The sequence below is a fragment of the Mustela putorius genome, unplaced genomic scaffold (genome assembly GCF_011764305.1).
Source record: "Mustela putorius furo isolate JIRA1106 unplaced genomic scaffold, ASM1176430v1.1 tig00000430_pilon_pilon_pilon, whole genome shotgun sequence".
Lineage (NCBI taxonomy): Eukaryota > Metazoa > Chordata > Mammalia > Carnivora > Mustelidae > Mustela > Mustela putorius.
The window spans coordinates 13,553,448-13,574,033 of record NW_025421377.1 but is presented as its reverse complement, the minus strand read 5'-3'; the positions used below and the strand labels follow the sequence as shown (position 1 = coordinate 13,574,033).

General features: G+C 35.9%; 1 protein-coding gene across 18 annotated transcripts in view; it reads right to left on the bottom strand.

Annotated features, from left to right (window-relative positions):
* ADGRL3 (adhesion G protein-coupled receptor L3) overlaps window positions 1–20,586 on the bottom strand; it is an 839,163-nt gene that overhangs the window by 243,421 nt on the left and 575,156 nt on the right. For all 18 annotated transcript variants that reach the window (XM_045079818.1, XM_045079821.1, XM_045079816.1 and 15 more), the window contains one exon: window positions 20,105–20,185. In XM_045079818.1, the coding sequence (XP_044935753.1) occupies window positions 20,105–20,185 (81 nt within the window). The remainder of the gene's footprint in view (window positions 1–20,104; window positions 20,186–20,586) is intronic.

The following is a 20,586-nucleotide window of genomic DNA, read 5'->3' as shown; positions in this document are numbered from 1 at the left end:
CACTGCTATCTCCCACCTAGCATCTTTCCCTTATTTCTCCTTGATGACATTTTTTTTTCAGTTGTGTAAGACAAACATTCCAAAATGCATGACTTCCTTAAGCATCTAACTCCAAGAAAGAAACCAGTCTTCCGCCATGTTGTTTCCAGTGCAAGTGGCACCATTTATCACACTGAACACCAGAACTGAGTGGTAGACAACCAGGTCAGTAATATCATGATATAGGCACAACCTTCTTTTTGGCAGCTCTAGCCTTTCAGATGGTAAAAAAACAATCCTATTATGGTGTTGGTAGTAATGTAGATTCACTTTCATGCCACCTAAATCTATTATTAGTCCATTAATACTCCCCTGCCTATAACATACAGTTTCCTTCTCATCTGGCAGGTCCAATACTTTTATTGATTATTTAAGAGTCTTTGAGAGTTCCCTCCCCCGAACAATAGTGGGTCTCACCACCACTCTCGTGCTAATATCATTACATAGCACATGAAACATGGAACTAAATGGAACTTTTTTATAGATAATAATTTCAGTCAGAAATCTTCACAAAAACAGCTTTGAAGCTCTAAGAGTGATCTTGAAAACAGACATAGTGAAGTCCAGACTGGATGTTCTCAAGTTCAAAAAAAAAGGACCAGAAGATTCTGAAGATGACAATAGAGAACACTGGCTTTAAAATCCTATAAAGTAGTAGTTCCTTGGTTCTCTTTTTATTTCCCTCAGGTTCCCTCTCATAAATCTCAGCTTTTCTTTTTTATTCGGTTTCTCTCCTGTACATATCATCCTGTTGACTGGGCCACGGTTGAATATACACTTGTTTATGCTGTCCAATGAAGAAGTATTTTTAGATGGTGGTAAAGAACACACATTTAGGGTAAATATGAACACATATTTAGGGTAAATATGAAATTTACCCTAAACCAAATTTTAAGTATACAGTACAAATTGTTCACTATATGCACACTGTTGTACAACAGATCTCTAGGGAGAAGTCTTGTTTTGTTTCCCCACCCCTCTCCCAAAAGCATTGTCACTTTACCAACATCGAACTAGAGTTCCTTGGTAAAGGAAACAAAAAAAAAATTTGCACTGTTATTTTGGACAGATGTGTGCACTAACATGTGAAGTTTTATGCCACACGTGGTTCACATTTATCCTTTTTCCAAATTTGATAAATTAAAAAAAATGTTTTATATTTTAAAATCCCAAAAGGATATCAAATTATTTAAATGTGTTGGAAAAAGAGGCCAGTATTAGGAGAAGGAAATTTACAGTAAAAGTGACATGAATGGACCATTCATTTGTATGGCCACTAATTCCATAGGGCAACTGATCATAAATTAAGCGCCTGACATTCAGTAATAGATGATTATATCTGACATAATGAAGTTATAATGGAAGGTGTTCGCACACTGCTTGACTATTAAGTGCCCATTTATTGTCCCTGCACCAGGTGTGATACTGATAGGTCATACAAATCATCCAGAAGAAATGTCAAAATAGGCTCCTTTGCTGATAAAGCACCACACATGTTTATTAATATAGCAGCTTGTCTTAGAACTGGCCCATCTGCTCATTTAAAACAAATCTTTTTCCTATAAATATTTCAAAGTTAAGAGCATGACCACTCATAATAGGTTCAGAGTAGTAGAGATGGAAAGGGAAAAGAAGAGAAAGGAGAACAGCCGGACCTTTAATAACATGTCGTGTTCTTCCTTTTACCTGAGGTACGTTTCACAGAAGAAGGGGTACGGAGGTCGCTTTTCTAGTGGCATTCGCTTTAGATTAGTGCTGCAGGAGTGCAGGCCATTGAAAACGGTCCAGGCTCCAGCTGCTGCTGGTGCCAGGTGGGAAATGGTAAATTTCACCAATGTTTTCAAAGTACACATTTCAATAAAGTGCAAAATGAAGTACTCCATTAAGAAATTCTCCAGAGCAGTAGTTCCTAGGCATTTAAACTCATCAGAAAATATTTTAGCTTGGGTAGATTTTATAAAGAAAAATAATACCATAAATTTTTCTTGGGGGCAGTGATTTTACAACTCTGAGGATTCGCTTCTAAACCCATTTTCTCGAAGATACCCTGTCACATTTTTATATAACAGGAAAAAAAAAAAAAACAACGGAAGCAAAATTTCAATGTTTACCTCCCGTTCTCCTTTTTTAACTTTAAGAAATCACAAGTACAAGGCTACGATATTCTCCATCTGGTATTCTTGGTGTTATACGCTTGCCGAGCAGCCTGTATGTTCTGTGTTCTATCTTCAAGAATGGTTTTATCTAACCAACCAAGGCGTATGCCCTGAGGCGCCCCTCTCAAATGAACACACACATTTGAAATGAAGAAGTACAATTGTTCAAAATAGTGAAACACAGGAAAGGCATGGACCATTTGGTAACCACAGGTGGTTTTCACTCTATAGCCTTGGTTTCATTTATTCATTCATTAAAACCTAAATAAAGTCTGACAGGCATGCCTTTCAGGTTCCAGGAAAGAACTTTATCAGACTCAGTATCACATAAATCCACTAGTCATACTTTTCTAAATAAATTACATCTTGTGATAACTAACCACCTGGTGACCAAAGGGCCAATTCAATTGCTTGTAAAAGGCTAAAGGTCTCAGATACCTTTGAAATTATTATTTTTTTACACCTCCCCGATTTCCAATCATATTTCATGTTACACATATTTTCCAAAAGTTAGTAATAGGTGATCTTTAGTTCATACATGAACTACGCTTGCTTACAGAACACTATCAACATCCACCCAGTTATCCAAATTAGTAACCCAATAATTACCTCTTATTGCTCTCTTATATCCAGACACCAATCTCACGTTTTACCTACAATAACTATGGTTCCATCATATTTCTTTTACTCCCCTTGCTATTGTCTTTTAGTTTATACTTTCAAGAAACCTTTCTTGAAATAACCTACTAATTCTCTCTGCTCCCAATCCATCCTAAGCATTTCAATCCACATTCTGATGCAAAATAGTTGGATTAATGCCTTCTATGCCTGAAGTCTTTTGTAGTTCCCCGATGATGTCTGTAGTTAGGACACTTAGAACGGCTAGGCTTAGTCCACAGAGGTCTATTACCATCTGAGCTACAAGCCCTTTTCCCAGTTTCTTTTTTCTTAGTTCCTGCCATATCAATGGTGGACAGACACTGAAGCCTCGTCCAGTTCCAAAGGCAGTACAGACTAACCTCACCAAAAGATCAACAGCCTCACAGTCACCAGCCAAGAATCTCAAACAATGCCTATTTTAACAGAATCAATATTCAGCGTGTAGTTTGAGAATTTGATCCTTAAGGGATGAGCAAATGCAGTCTTTTCACTGGTTACATGTTAGGAAATCCTCGTCCTCCCTGTTGGCACTGAAACCCCCCTTCCCCGTAACCCCCCCCCCCGCCCCCGGCACTGAGTGGAGTCTAGACATGTGTTCCCTCAGCTCCTGCTTCCAAAAGGCTCAGCACTCGTTCCCACAGCAGTCTGAATTTGCCTGTTTCCAAATCCGTCAGCTACTTCTGAATCAGAGATGAGAAGTCACACATTACCCAGGAGCTAGTAATGTGGAAAATGGAAGAGACAGAGGGAAGAGAATTTACAGAGAATTTAAGTAGCAAGAGAGAATTCTGTAAATGAAATTTTAAGGAAAGGCCATACCTAGATGACTGGATTTACCTCTCGCTAAGCCATTCTCCACCTTGAGTCATCTTTTAAAAATCAAAATCAGATTAAGTAGTATTCTGTTGTAAAAACCCTTCAGGGGCTTTTAAACCTTCATATCTCTTAAATCCCAACTCCTTTCATGGCCTTCTAGGATAACAAAGACTCTTTGCTTGACCAAACTTTGATTAGGTTCCTGAAACTTCCCTTAGGACCATCTGTACACCTGTGTAAAAGCCAGTTATAGCAAGGAGCCCTACCTACTAAGTTATTTTATATTTATTTTATTTATTTATTTGACAAACAGAGATCACAAGTAGGCAGAGAGGCAGGCAGAGAGAGAGGAAGGGAAGCAGGCTCCCCACTGAGCAGAGAGCCTGATGTGGAGCTCGATCCCAGGACCCTGAGATCATGACCTGAGCTGAAGGCAGAGGCTTTAACCCACTGAAGCACCCAGGCACCCCTACTAAGTTATTTTAGCCAGAACCCCCCACACTCCATATCTGATTGCCCTCTGTAGCTGACCAGGTTTCTTATCCTCTACCGCCCCCTCAGTGATGTCTGATCACTCTGGCTTGTCCTTAGTGAGAATCCCATCAAGTTAATTCCAGAATCCTCCTGACATTTCCTCTTAGTAACTTTCCATCCAGTGACCTTCCACCCTGCTCCTTGGCTACACAGTCTCACTTATCCATGCTATGCTTGGAGTTGATGCCCATTCTGTACTGAGGTCTCTTTTCCCCTATTGCAAAGGCTCTGGGGCAAAAAAGAAAAAAAAAATTTGTTTTTACTATTTTAACACTTGCCCATCTCTGTTTTTAATTTGGAAAAAAAAAAAAAAAGGTGCATGATCTGAATCTTATAGAAGTACTCTGCCTATATCCTTAGTTCCTATCTCAATTTGTTCCAGAAAGTATCATGTCCATTTATGTGATTTTGAAATCATTTTATCATTTTTTGTATTTTATTTTATTCATCATGATAAGTCTATCTTTCTTCCTTATCCCTGATTTCACACACCCCCTCACCGACCTCCCATCGGGTGACTAACATTTTGTTTTCTATACTTAAGAGTCTGTTTCTTGGGATGCCTGGGTGGCTCAGTCAGTTAAGTGGCTGCTTTCAGCTTAGGTCATGATCTCCAGATCCTAGAATGGAACCCAACATTGGGCTTCTCAGCAAGGCGTCCCCTTCTCTCTCTCTTTCTCTCTCTCTCTCTTCCTCTGCCCTTCCCCATCACTCATTCTCTCTCTCTCTCAAATAAACAAAATCTAAGAAAAAAATATATATGTTTCTTGGCTTGTCTCTTTCTTTTTTCTCCTTTGCTCACTTGATTTGTTTCTTAAGTTCCATGAAGATTGAGATCATATGGTACTTGTCTTTTTCTGACTGACTTATTCCCTTAGGACTATACCCTAGTTCTACCCATTTTACTGCAAATGGAAAATTTTTATTCTTTTTTAAGACTGAATAATATTCCCATAATATATATAAAATATAAAATATATATAGATATATATATTCCCACCAAAAGTGCAAGAGAGTTCCTTTTTCTCCACATCCTTGCCAATACTTGTTTCTTGTGTTTTTTATTTTAGTCAATCTGACAGGTGTGAAGTGATACATCATTGTAGTTTTGATTTGCATTTCCCTGATGTTAAGTGATTTGAACATCTTTTCATGTACCTATTGGATATCTGCATGTCTCCTTTGGAGAAATGCCTATTCGTGTCTTCTGCCCATTTTTTAATTGAATTATTTGAAAAGAGAGAGGAACAAAAGAAACAAAATCACTAATGAAAGAGGAAAAATAACAACCAAGATCACAGAAATAGAAACAATTGTAACAGAATGCTATGAAAACCTACGTGCCAACAAATTGTACAATAGAGATGAGATGGTTAAATTCCTAGAAACATAAACTACCAAAATGAATGCAGGAAGAATAGAAAATATGCACAGACTGATTACTAACAATGAAATTGAATCAGTAATCCAAAAATTCCCAAAAAACAACAGTCTGGGAATGGATAGATTTACAGGCAAATGCTACCAAACATCTGAAGAAGAGTTAAAGATTTTATTTATTTGTTTGTTTGTTTGTTTATTTATTTGAGAGAGCATTAGAAGGGCAGGAAGGAGCAAAGGGAGAGGGAGAAGCAGGCTCCTTGTTGAGCAGGGAGCCTGATGTGGAGCTCATTCCCACATCAGGGACCTGAGCCTGCTTCTCCCTCCGAACCTAAGACAGATGCTTAACTGAGCCACTCTTTTATTTTTTTTTAAGATTAAAAAAAAAAAATTTTTTTTGTATTTAAAGAAGAGTTAATACTTATTTCCTCAAACTATTCAAAAAAAAAAAAAAAGACAAGAGGAAAGAAAACTTCCAAATTCATTCATTTTATGAAGTCACATCACCTTGATACAAAGCCAGATAAAGACAATACAAAAAAAGAGAGCTATAGGCCAATATTTCTCATGAACATAGATGCAAAATTCCTTAACAAAATATTAGCAAACTGAATCCAACAATACATTAAAAAAAAAAAAAAGATACACCATGATCAATGGGGATTTATTCCAAGGATGCAAAGGTGGTTTAATATTCACAAAACAGTCAACATGATTATATAACACCAGTAAGAAAAAGGACAAAAACCATATGATCATTGTCAAAAAACATTTGACAAAGTACAACATCTATTCATAATAAAAACCCTTTGCAAAGTAGGTCTAGAGGGAACACACCTCAACATAATAATGGCCTTATATGAAAAACCCACAGCTAACATCATAGCCAATGGTAAAAAAAAAAAAAAAAAAAAAAAAAAAAACTGAGAGATTTTCCCCTACTATCAGGAGCAAAACTGGTCCACTCTTACCATATTTAGTCAACATAGTACTAGAAGGCCTAGACCCAGCAATTAGATAATATTAAAAAAAAAAAAAAGGAGCATCCAAATTAATAAGGAAGAAGTAAAACTCTCACTATTTTCAGATGACATAATACTATACATGGAAAATCCTGAGATGCCACCAAAAAAAGTACTAGAACTGATAAATGAATTCAGTAAAGTCATGGGATGTAAAATTATGTACAGGAATCTGTTGGATTTCCTATATGCTAATAATGAAGCAGCATAAACTGAAATTAAGGAAAGAATCCCAGGGGTGCCTGGGTGGCTCAGCAGGTTAAGCATCCAACTCTTGGTTTCAGCTGAGGTCACGATCTCAGGGTTGTGAGATCGAGCCCCACGTCAGGCTCCATACTCTGCACCATATCTGTCTGGGATTCTCTCTCACTCTTCTTTTGCCCCTCCTCTACCTCAAAATACATAAATAAATCTTAAGGGAAAAAAAAAGAAAAAGAAAACAATCCCATTTACAATTGTACCAAATCAATAAATGAACTTAACAAACAATGTAAAGGACCTATATTCTGAAAACTATAAAACACTGATGAAAAATTTCAAGACAGTACAAAGAAATGGAAAGACATTCCATGCTCATGGGATAGAAGAATGAATATTGTTAAAATGTATATATTACTCAAAGCAATCTACAGATTTGTTATAATCCTTATCACAATACCAGAAGCATTTTTCACAGAACTAGAACAAATAATCCTAAAATTTGTATGGAACCAAAGAAGATCTTAAATAGCCAAAGCAATCTTGAAAAAGAAAAACAAAACTGGAGGCATCACAATTCCAGATATTCAGTTATAATACAAGGTGGTAGTAAAATTAAAACAATATGATGATGACATGAAAACAGACGTATAGATCAATGAAGTAGAATAGAAAACCCAGAAATAAACCTATGATTATATGGTCGATTAATCTTTGACAAAGGAGGAATGAATATACGATGGGAAAAAGTCTCTTCAACAAATGATGTTAGGAAAACTGGACAGCCACATGTAAATAATGAAATTGGATCAACTTCTTTCACCATACAGAAAAATAAACTCAAAAGGGATTAAAGACCTAAATGTGACACCTGAAACCATAAAAATCCTTGAAGAGAGTACAGACAGTAATATTTTTGACAGAGGCTGTAGCAACATTTTTCTAGATAGGTCTGCTGAGGCAAGGGCAACAAAAGCAAAAATAAACTACTGGAACTATATCAAAATCAAAAGTTTCTGCACAGTGAAAGAAACAATCAATAAAACTAAAAGGCAACCTACTGAATGAGAGATTTTTCAAATGACATATCTGATAAAGGGTTAGTATCCAGAATATATAAAGAACAGATACAACTCAGTATGCAACTCACCTTCATTCTTCAGAGTTCAGCTCAATAATCATATTCCTAGAGTGGTTTTTCTTTCTCTTTTCTCTTCTTTTTTTTTTCTAAAGATTTTTATCTATTGGGGTGCCTGGGTGGCTCAGTGGGTTAAAGCCTCTGCCTCTGACTCGCGTCATGATCCCAGGGTCTTGGGATCAAGCCCCACGTCAGGCTCCCTGCTCAGCAGGGAGCCTACTTCCTCCTCTCTCTCTGCCTGCTTCTCTGCCTACTTGTGATTTCTGTCTGTCAAATAAATAAATAAAATCTTTAAAAAAAAAAGATTTTTATCTATTTATTTGAGAGAGAGATAGCAAGAGAGAGCACAAGCAGGAAAGAGAGGGAGAAGTAGCTTTCCTGAAAGCAAGAATGCCAGCATGGGGCTCGATACCAGGACCCTGAGATCATCACCTGAGCCAAAGGCACATACTTACCTGGCTGAGCCATCAAGGTTCCCCTAGAGTGGTTATTTTTGACCATCCACCTTATATCTCTCTTTTACCTCTAACCATAACCCATTCCTAATCTTATTTCTGTAATATATAATTGACCTATTGTTGACTTTCTCCAATACAAGGTAAAGCCCATGAGGACAAACATCTTTCCTTTCTTGTGTCTCACTGCATTGCCAGTCCCCTGTAAAGTATATGGCAAATAGTTGGCATTCAGTATAGTACTGCCACAGCAGAATTAATTTTACTTAAATTCAACTATATACATTCTGAAAGCCATTTGGGAAAATTTTTCATTTGGCATTTTAATCAATGAGCCCTTGGCCATGAGTGAAAGGATGATAGGGAGAGTTTCTTCAGTTCTATGGTTCCCCACGCTGTTCATCAAATAAGTATCACCACAGACAAAAAGGGGTTTAGGTATTAAACTCACTGCTAGGTATACTGTATTTTGTGGATAGTTTAGAGGATTTCTGAAGGTGGGCTTTGTTTTTGGACCTTGCTTACTAACTTCAGAATCTAACCCATGCGTAAGATGCAATCACTTAGAAAATACTTGTTGAGGGGCGCCTGGGTGGCTCGGTGGGTTGAGCCGCTGCCTTCGGGCCCGGGTCATGATCTCGGGGTCCTGGGATCGAGTCCTGCATTGGACTCTCTGCTCAGCAGGGAGCCTGCTTCCCTTCCTCTCTCTCCGCCTGCCTCTCTGCCTACTTGTGATCTCTGTCAAATAAATAAAATCTTTAAAAAACAGAAATTCTTGTTGAACACTGACTGAAAGTTAGTCTTTTGGAAGAGTACTGAAAAAAAGCTGATCTATAGATTTTTGTTTAATACATGTTTGAAATTATACACTCACAGAAAAAAACTGGTTATTTTTTTTAAAGATTTTATTTATTTATTTGACAGAGAGATATCACAAGTAGGCAGAGAGGCAGGCAGAGAGAGAGAGAGAGAGAGAGAGGAGGAAGCAGGCTCCCCGAGATCATGACCTGAGCCGAAGGCAGTGGCTTAACCCACTGAGCCACCCAGGTGCCCCCAAAACTGGTTATTTTTAATACAATACTGTATTATAATTAAGTTGGTAAGATTTAAGGAGGATAAGAACATTGTAAACTCTGAGGTCTTACTGATCTTAGCATGTATGAGCTACACTGAGTCTTAGACTAGAACAATAAAGACTGCTGCTATATTATACTGAGCAATATTTACATAAGCATTTTATATGGTAAGAAAGGACTTTCACATATAATATCATATTTAGTATTTGATACTTAAAGAAATTTGGGAAATAGGTGGTTGTTGTGGTGGCGATGAGATTTTTCCGTGATCATATAGTTAGCCACCTGGGGTGGAGTTAGCAGATTAAATGCAAGCATTAGTATTTAAACCATATACTTTCGTGTGATTCCATCTAGGAGAATGTGATGCCAAATTTAACAGGAGCACCTGCTCCAGTAAGGGAACCTGTTTTTCCCTGGATTCTTAAGAACTGGAAGTAACTGGGGTGCCTGGGGGGCTGTCAGTTAGAGTGGCTGTTTTCAGCTCAGGTCGTGGTCTCGGGATCCTGGGATCGAGTCCTGCATCCAGCTCCTCGTTCAGTGGGGAGCCTGCATCCCCCTCTCCCGCTAACCCTGGTTGTGTTCTCTCTGTCAAATAAATGGGTAAAATCTTAAAAAAAAAAAAAAAAAAAGTACTGGAAGTAATTGCTAGACCCAGAGATACAGCTAACAAAGAAAAAAGTGCTTCTCAATACACATTGAGGGAGCTGAGTACCTCTTAGTGTGAAGGTAACACCATTTGGGGTGTTACAGGATGAATAATTGCCAAAGTCAACACTTCCCATAGAGAAGAATACAATTTTTAGGAGCTGAGGAAACAAGATCCTCATTCACCAATAGTGACGTGTAAGGGAATGTTATGTTGGTAACAGTCCCAACCCTTACTGTCCTTACTGTCCGGCATATAAATGTATCTTTAGAGAAAAGAGATCTTGGGTGCCTGAGCGGCTCAGTAGGGTCCTGCGATCGAGCCCCACATCGGGCTCTCTGCTCAGCAGGGAGCTTGCTTCCTCCTCTCTCTCTGCCTGCCTCTCTGCCTACTAGTGATCTCTGTCTCCCAAATAAATTAATAAAATCTTAAAAAAAAAAAAGATATTTATCTAATCTTAGGCAATTGACTTTAAGAGTGAAAGATACTCTAAAATTTAAGGATTTATCCTATATAAATTTTATCATGCTGTCTTTTAAATCGATTGTGAAGTAAGAATAACTACATTAAAGATACTCCTGAGAGGCATGGGTGTGTGTGTGTGAGTCCATATGTGTGTGAGTACATGGAAGAAGTAGAACTTTGCAGCTGTGACCATTCCGTAGGTAGGGATAAGGATGATTGTTCCATTTGGAAATCAAAACCTCCTCCGTCACCCCACCCCAGGCTTTGGTAGTAGCAGTCAACACATTTATCAGCTAGCTGTCTCCTCCAGGCAACAAGTTAACTTATTTTTAGTATACTGCTATAAAATTATTTTCTGGTGATTACACAAATAATAACCATTTGTGGGAGAGAACACTGAAAACTATAGAAATGGGGATATTTTATCACAATGCCTGACTTCTCTTTTTATGGTATGATTTTCCACACTTCTTTTGAGAGAAACAATAAGATATTTTATGAAAAGAGCAAAAAGTAATAGTGTAACACTACAACGAAGGTATTTTATTTTATGGAAAAAGACAATGGACACACAAAAAACTTATTGGTAACTGTGTAGTAAATAGTAAAGTGTTCACACTTGTGCCTTATTGTTTTCTTAAGATGACTAATAGAGATGGTGAGGAATTTTCTTTAAAATACTATACTATAAAAAAAATAAGATACTATACTATGGATAGATCTCCCAATCCCTTGTTGGTAATATGTTTCATTAATAATTACATGCTATAGTATATTGTTTTAGAAATTAAATCATGATCCTTACTGTATAAATGAAAAAATGACAAAGTAGAATTTTTACAGGTTTCTGGGTTTGAATCCTGGGTCCAATGTTTAATACTTAATCTGACCTTTATGAAGTTAAAGAAACTTTCTATGGCTCAATTTTTTTCATTCACAAAATTATAATAATACTACCTGCTTCATGAAATTACTAAAATTAATAATCCATATCATGTACTCCAAATAGAACCAGGCACAAATGTTAATTATAAATACTGAACATTCATACCATGTCCACTCAAAAGTAATGTGTTTATTGGAATATTCAGAAGAATATTATGATTGGTTTTCTACCATAATTGGGAGAAAGAGGATCATGTGGGTAAATTTCAGTTTGAATGTCAGATTTAAAGATAAATGTTAACTATTATAATTTTTATTACTATTATTATCAACTACCAATAGCTTGCTATAAGACGTTGTGGCATTCAAAAAAAGCTAAATATTTTCTCTCTGAACAAGATAAAGCATACACCCCTATCTTTCCAAATACAAATAAAAGCCACGAAAAACAAAGAGTAATCAGTCCCGGAACTTAAAGAAGCAATCTTAGGAGAGTTGGGCCAGTGAGCAATCTCTGGAGGGCAGAGGGTACTGGGAATGGGGGGTGCGTGGGGAGGTGTGAAGTTCAAAGAACTGAACCCTGGTCAGAGCTGCTTAGATCCATCCTACTTCCAGAGATTTTCCTTTGCCTTGAGCAACAGACTCCACAGAGGAAATGTCATACTCAAGTCAAGGATCATTATCACTGGATCTACCATCAGCCACCCTGAACCTGAAAGAGGTTGTTCAGATCACAACAGTATCAATTCTCCATTTAATGTCCTCTAAGTACTAAGAATATAACTTCCGTGAGCCAATGTGGAAGTAGAATTCAAACAAACTCTATCTTCCTTCTCATTCAGGTTCACTGGGAGGCTACCAGGACAAGATGACCAAGAACCTACTGTAAAAAACTAGTGGGCCAAGCTACTTTCTGGAATAATTCTTCTCAACATATGAATTATATACCACAAGGAACCTGCAGGATTGTGCTACATTGTTTCAAATGATAAACGTTGGCTTTTAAATACTGACTTTTATTTGTAAATTATATTGTAATTTACAAAGCCTTCATAGTTATCCCTAACAATACTAAATAAAAAATATATTTTACCATTAAGTTTAGCATTTAATTCCAATTAAATCAACCCAATTTCATGTATTACTATAGTAGGCCTGAAGCTAGAAATACAATAATGACCAGTAAGTCTGAATGAAAAAGTGGCAGGATCCTTGTAAAATGAAATGAGACAATGCATATAAAATAGTTTTTCCTGTGTCCGACACAAGATATGTACTTGATGAATGGGAATGGTATTTACCATTAATATTAACAAGTTCTATCTTGCAGGTGTTCTCAGTATACTTTAAATAGTAAAAAAAAAAAATGTTTGGCATTTAAAAGTATAGAAAAAGCATGTTTATTTAACATGGTCAAAGCAATTTGTTATATGCAAGTTTCATTTTTATTCCCTTGGGTTAAGGGTGGATAAAACTAGGAAATTTTGTTCTACCATATAATGTCTGCTAATAAGATAAGTTAGAAAAATACTGCCATAGATTACTAAAAAATAGGCCCAGAGACTCCTCAATAAGAATGCCAGATGTCTTGTTCTTATTTTATTTTAATCAATTTCAAATGTTTTTATATTCCACTCGATAGTGTCATGTGCTAATGTCTCTAATTTGTGATGCTAAATCTTTGGCTACAGCCTATTTTTAATATAGACACACCAGGCAGGACCATCTGTTTATTTTGAACTTTAAAAAATATTTTCAATGTGGATTTGCTGAATGTAATTCAATTTGCACATGAAACTTAATGCCTGGCATTATTCTAGTTCATTGATTATGTGCCAATGGAACCATATTTATATTACTCAGTTTATTATAGCAAATAAAAAAAGACCTAAAAAAATAGATGTAGTTTTTCAAATGTGCCCAAATATTTTAGCTTTTTTCCCCCTGAGTATAAATTGTAACTGTTAACAAATTAGCAAATACATAAATTTGTATTTAGTGTTAGACTTCTAATTAAATGTAAGATCTTACCTAAAGAAAGATTATACAAAATAGATACAAACTGTTTTCACCAGCATTATTACTAGTGGTTTACTACATTGGAAGGTGGAGAGTTATCGGTAACTGTTAAAACTTTTTATACAGCAGAACATCATAAATATCATTCTTAGTAATATAAATGGAGGACAGTCTTCAGAAGACAATTTTTTTTTGTGGGTTATTGACAGGAATTTATTTAACTTGAATTACTAGTGATGTTATGAAGGATTCCTAGGTTGGGTTCTATAATAGCCAAGGCTGTCACAAAATTATACAGAAAAAGAATGAAGCAAAACAACATCAAAAACAAAACTATAAAGTCTCAACTCAAGGGTATGCCTCAACTGATACATTGGAGTCTCAAATAATATATACTTCTGCTTAGGATTCTGATTCAGCTCCCAATGCAAATTCCTGCCCAAGCACCTTCATTGAGTCAGTCTGCCTGTAATATAGACATAACACTGGCGGGGAGGGGTTTTGCATTTGAGTAGTTAGGAGGCAAAATAAAGCTCAGGGAGAAAATATAGTTGGTGAGAACACATGACCTTCAGAACTGCAACTCTTTTTTTTTTTTTTTTTTAAGCTTTGTATTTATTTATTTATTTGACAGAGATTACAAGTAGACAGAGAGGCAGTCAGGGAGAGGAGGAAGCAGGCTCCCTGCTGAGCAGAGAGCCTGCCGAGGGACTGGACCCCAGGACCCTGAGATCATGACCTGAGCCAAAGGCAGCGGCTTAACCCACTGAGCCACCAGGTGCCCCAAGAACTGCAACTCTTAATGAGTCCTGCTAAGAACTCCAATGTGCTTACTTACAAATCTGCTACAAAACTACCAAAAACCAGTTTTTCATTTCCCAATTATAATATAAAAAATGGGAACTATGTCTCAAAAGCATGTAACATATTTGCATACAGAAATATATAATCAATCCCATTAAACTAACTAGAAAATGATATAAAAACTTGCTTTAATAATGAAAGGTTCAAAAATAATGGTGGTGCTAGATGAGGGATTTTTTTAAAGTTCTGATTAATGAGACATATGGCAAGAAAAATTACTATAATGGTGAATGCTGATTCAGGATCTTATTTTTATTAAGTAGTTTATAGTGAGGGCTGTGACTATTTTTCTATTTATAGTGGCAGCTCTGGTTAATTACCTTGTAATGTATTGTGACATTAATGCACCAGTAAACTACTGGAATTTATACCCCTATTCAGTAATAAAATCTGTAAATTGAAGAATGCATATAAAGCTATCACAGGCATAAATTATGTAACCAAATGCCACATATGATCACATTAGATTTAAAGAACAGAATCTCTCAAATTTACTCATCAGTGGGTAAGTTCTACAGAATTTAAAAACTGCTGCTACTTTGAAATGCAGATTACAAATTTTATTCAAGGCTATTCGGTAAACTGCTACTACATTTTCTATATGGTTACTAAGAGCATGTTGGTCTAAAATGCACAGTACTAAAGAAGAAACATGTTATGACAAACAAATGCATCAATGTCATATGTTTTCCCTAAAGAAAGGATAGAAAATAACGAAGTCAAGACAATTGAAAGGAGGGAGAATAGTGACATGTGGACTAAAATCAAAATGATTCTTAAATGATAAAGAATTTGAGGGAGCAAAAAAAAAAAGAGAAAATGTGACAAAAATATGATGTTTTGGAAATATGCTTGCTTAATTGTTTTTCAGAACTGAGTTTTACAACACAATTCCAAAGTTACCAATAATTAGTTCACTATCTCAAATATTCAAAGACTAATCACTGTATGTATATATGTATATATATATATATGTGTGTGTGTGTGTGTATGTTTAAATATATATAAAAGTACCAACTTTTAATCCAAAATATTTCAGATTAGAACCGAATAAAATGGTAAAATATCTGAAGCAATCTGATGTGTTACTATATGTTAGTTAATATTTTCTATTGATAAGTTTCCTGTGCTAATATTGGTAACTATATTGATAACATTTTAAATGTCATTGTTTTGTATTACTACTTGGATGAATGTCAGAAAATTAAATATGATTTTCCTATTAAAGTACAGGTCTATAAAATGCATAAGGAATTAATGTGTAAAGCGATAATTCCTAAAACATTAACACGCATGGAGATTAGTAGAAATTGGTACAGAAAGAGAAAGTAAGAAAATATATATAGAGAGAGACATAGTAATATCTAGACAGATGTTTCATATTCTCAATATGTATATAATTACAAGAGAAAAAGAAAAGGGAAAGCTGAAATGGTTAGCTAATGTTAATTTTTAGGGAGTTCAAAGTATATCGTTCTATATCTCACAAAAAAGCATTAAGTGGAGCTAGAATTCCATTTTATTTAAAGAACTTGATGTATTATTTTATAAATTCATATAAAAATGCAACATACATGAGAAATTCTCTCTCTGCTTATAGATATAAACATATGTGGAGTTTGTTTATACAATTTGACTGCGTGCAAGTATAAGCAGAAGTATTCAGTATATTTATAAATAACAAATGAAGATCGAGGGTGACAGTTGAAAGTTGAAAGGAAATACTCAGTGGTTGCAAAATAATGCTATTATTATGCCAACTCTATCCCATTTCCAATATTTGTTTTTAATGAAATACTAAATAGTTTTAAGAAAAAAAAAGCAAAAAAATTTTTTTCAATGTTATGGTGATTTATATAAACCTCTTCACCTTTATTTAACTGTTCTCTGAATATTTCAGAATTGTGGTCATGAGCTAGTAACGATAACTGTAATTGCTTTAATCACAGAGCAGTTAAAGAAGAGTTCTGGGTCAATGTATGCAGAGGAAGGAACTCTGTGAGAAGTAGAAGTTACCAAGACAATCACTCTAAAGTTGAGAGTACTATCTGAAGCCAATATCAAGCAGAGATGACTGCTGGATTCTAGCAATTCATTCTTTTTTTTTTTTTTTTTTTTTGAGGAGGAGTTGTGGTCACCTTCTGTTGTTTTTTTTTTTATATATAACTTTTTTATTTTTTATAAACATTAATATATTTTTATCCCCAGGGGTATAGGTCTGTGAATCGCTAGGTTTACACACTTCATTCTTTACCAGGTCAATACCATCACTCTTTTGACCAAGATAATTTCATTTTGCAGTGGAGCTCTTAATAATGCCTACTTACCTTCTAACTCTTCAGGGTCTTGTTATGGTATATATTTGCCAGGAACTTGGCACTTATTGTTTTAATTATCCTAATAAAGTTATTGGGGTGACATTATTATCCTTGATTTACAGCGGACAGAGAGAAGCTGCCCAAGGTCATACAGGTCCGTCTGGCTTCAAAGTCCAGTTCCCTTTCCTGTGGCACAACAGTGAGCCCGAAAGTAGGGAGGATAGCCACATTGTTTAGGGCCTATCAGATGCGGGATTCTACTCTGTATTACTCTTAATCCTCACAAAGACACTGTGAAGTTCTTATTTCTGATCTTCTGTGTACTGGTTGGGGAAACTCATGATAAAATAGGTCTGGAACTCCCAAGTTTAAGTCATTTGGCTCTAAATTTCTTTATTATCAGCCCATTTTTGTCTCACTTCATTTTATCCTTTTTCTGACTTGCTATGGTAGTTTGAAATGACCCAATTCCTCTTTTTTCTGTTTCCATGGTCCTTTGGATTGTGGTTCCTCAGTCAGCCTTAGGAATCCTTTTCTCCCTTTTTAAGTCTGGGATTGGCTATGTGACTTGCTTTGACCAATGAGACATAGCAAACAGGATATAAGCAGAGTCTTGAAGGGACGCCTGGGTGGCTCAGTTGGTCAAGCAGCTGCCTTCAGCTCAGGTCATGATCCCAGCGTCCTGGGATGGAGTCCCACATCGGGCTCCTTGCTTGGCGGGGAGCCTGCTTCTCCCTCTGCCTCTGCCTGCCATTCTGTCTGCCTGTGCTTGCTCTCTCCCCATCTCTCTCTCTGATAAATAAATAAAATCTTAAAAAAAAAAAAGAAAAGAAAAGAAAAAGAAAAATATTTGAGCTCTGGGACTTGTCTACCTATTGTCGGGAATCCTGTCACAATAGGAATGAGCCTGTGCTAGACTGCTGGATGTGTCTCATGCAACCATCATTCCAGATGACATTAAGGTGGCTACCCAGCATGTGGACTGAGATCCTCCCCTGCAAAATCAACCGGCTTGCTAGCTACTAAACATCTAACTTCAGTCAAGTCAGCACACATACAACTCATCCAACTCTAAAAGTTATAATACATGTTTTTTTGTTATAAGCCACCAACTTTCGAAGTATATTGTTACACTACCCTACTACCCATGACCTGACAGGACTCTTCTCAAATCAGTCCAAGATGATGTCAGAAAAAATGAATTATATTAAAGTCACCTAAGTGCTTAAACAGACATCCATCTTGGATAAGAACAATGTTGTACCAAGGATTAAACGTCTTAAAAAAAAAAAAAAAACCCAATTTAAAATTCATCTATTCCTCATGATGAAGGATCATGTCATAAGCATCTAAACAATGGATAGATACTAAAATCTTAGAGACTTTTCTGTTCCTTTTCCCTATTATCGGTTCAGTCAAATGCCATGTCTCTTTAAATATTTCTTAGGCCTAGAGGCCTGGATGGCTCAGAGGGCTGGGACCCAACCTTGATTTTGGCCCAGGTCATGATCTTGGGCTTGGGGACTGAGCCCCAGGTCAAGCTCAATGAGCTCAGTGCATAGTCTGCTTGAGAGTCTCTCTCCCTCTCCCTCTGCCTGCCCCCATGCTCATATACAATCTCTAAATAAATAAATAAAGTCTTTAAAAATATATTCCTCAGATTCTGCCATTGTAGTGGACATACTTCAAACTTAAGTAATTAAACAAATAAAATCTAAAAAAAAAATTCTCAGACCTTGCCATTTTAGTGGACATAGTTTATGCTAATTTCCCAGTCATGGTTTACCTAGGTTATTGAAACAGCCTCCTTCTGTTAATCTCTCCTCATCTATACTGACATCAGAGATATTTTTTTCTTATATCAAGAACATAATGTTATGAAAAACCTCACTAACTTAGAAAAACATTTTTTTCAAGATTTATTCATTTATTTGAGAGCAGGGGTGGGGGGAGCACGAGAGGAAGAGAGAAACTTAATCAGACTCCACCTGAGGACCCTGAGATCACAACCTGAGCCAAAACCAAAAGCTGGTCACTTAACCAACTGCACCACCCACGTGACCCTAGAAAAACAATTTTTAAAAAATTAAAATATCTCATGACCTTTTTTTCCCCCCTAGGGTAAAATACAAATATCTTTCCATGTGATAGAGAATCCTTCCCAATCTGCCTCATGTCAGTCTCGTCCTCTAGAACTGTTCTCATTTCCTGCGCACCCAACACATTTCCTTAAAAATGTCACAACTTTCACAGATCCGTTTTGGTTCACTGTGCTTCCATTTCATGGATTTCCTTGTCATTCCTGCTTCCTTTTCGTCTTGAAAAAGGAGGCTGCAGCCTTCAGAATGTAGGTTGTCACCTCTACTTTGTGTTACTTACAAACCACTGAATGAGTTCCTACTATGTGCCAAGCATAGACCAGTGGCTGGAGGAGACAGGGAAATGTGCAGACAGTGTCTCACAGGTAATACCCGAGGCCAGCACAGGGGCCATTTGGAGAACAGTCACACGCTCCCTCCTCCTCCACAGTGCATAGACAGGGAACTGAAGATAAAGCTGAGCCTTTAAACATTGGTAGAAACCCACCGGAGGAGGCAATAGCATCTATAGAAAACATGCTTATAGAAGACAGACTAATGACTTCTATTGTATCAAGTGATTAATACTACTGGAGGTATTAGAAAATATCCTGCATCACTTAACTCTTCAAAAAAATAACCTTAGAATATTTGGTATTTATAAAAATAAAAAAGAAAATATGTCTATGTCACATCAGCTTTGAACATTAAAATACATTTTGAAAATAATAAGTATTTCTTTAAAAGTGGAAAGACAAATTTTGTAGATTACAGAAAAATAAATGTTACTTTTAATTTTTGTTTTGTATGACTAGTTATTTTAAAAGAATCTTTAAACAGATGGCATCAATTTAAGGTAATTTTAATTTATATATTTTTAAAACCAAATGACCATATTAATACTAAAAAGACTTTCAAAATGAAATATAAAATATCACTTTGAAAGGAAATAAATCTGTCAGTATGCCTTAGGTTAAGATAAATTAATTTATTTTTAAAAAGACAGAAGAAAATTATAATTAAAAAGTAATGGTTATGTGCTAATCTCTGAATCTAAGTTGGTTTTCAATTAGTCCTCCACTAGTTGAATCATTATCTATCCCTATTTCTTATTTTGTTTACAAATATTTCTCAAAACAGTATTTTATATTTTAGGTTATAAATAAGAATTCCTCTTTCTGTTATCAGATTCCTTGTACACTATGCCCCCCCCCCACTTTTTAAATAGGAACTGCCTTATAAAATACATATTTATAACTATCTGTAATGGAATTGTCTTCATCAAAAGTAATGAATAGGGTTTCTTTTCCTTTAAATAATAATGATGATCATTGTAATAATAATCAACTCACCTCTAACAGGAGGTCTTTCTAGCTCAGAGTCCAGGTGAATGGGTGGAGAGATGTAGGACACCTGTCCATGATGTGCCTGCCCTGTGGACCCAAAAATAAATGTTAAGCAGACATTACAGTTATGTCTCTTTACACTTTTTTGTTTGTTTTTAATGATGCAATATTATCTTTCTTCACACTGAATTAATTTTCATTATCTCACGTCAACAAATCTATTCAAACACAGGAACATTATGCATCATCCAAGCATCAAGCAATTAAATCAGTCCTTCTTAAACTATTTTTTTATTATTAAATTACACATTTATTGTGAAATGACACTTTTAAAAAGACAGTGAAAATGATTTACAAGAAAGATAAAATGGAAAGAAAAAAAACATAACAACCCAAGTCCACATTTTTTATTGTCAGATTAAACCAAAAAGTAGTCTCTCAATTTGCAGGTTTCTAAACACTTATTCTCAACTGATACACTTATTTCA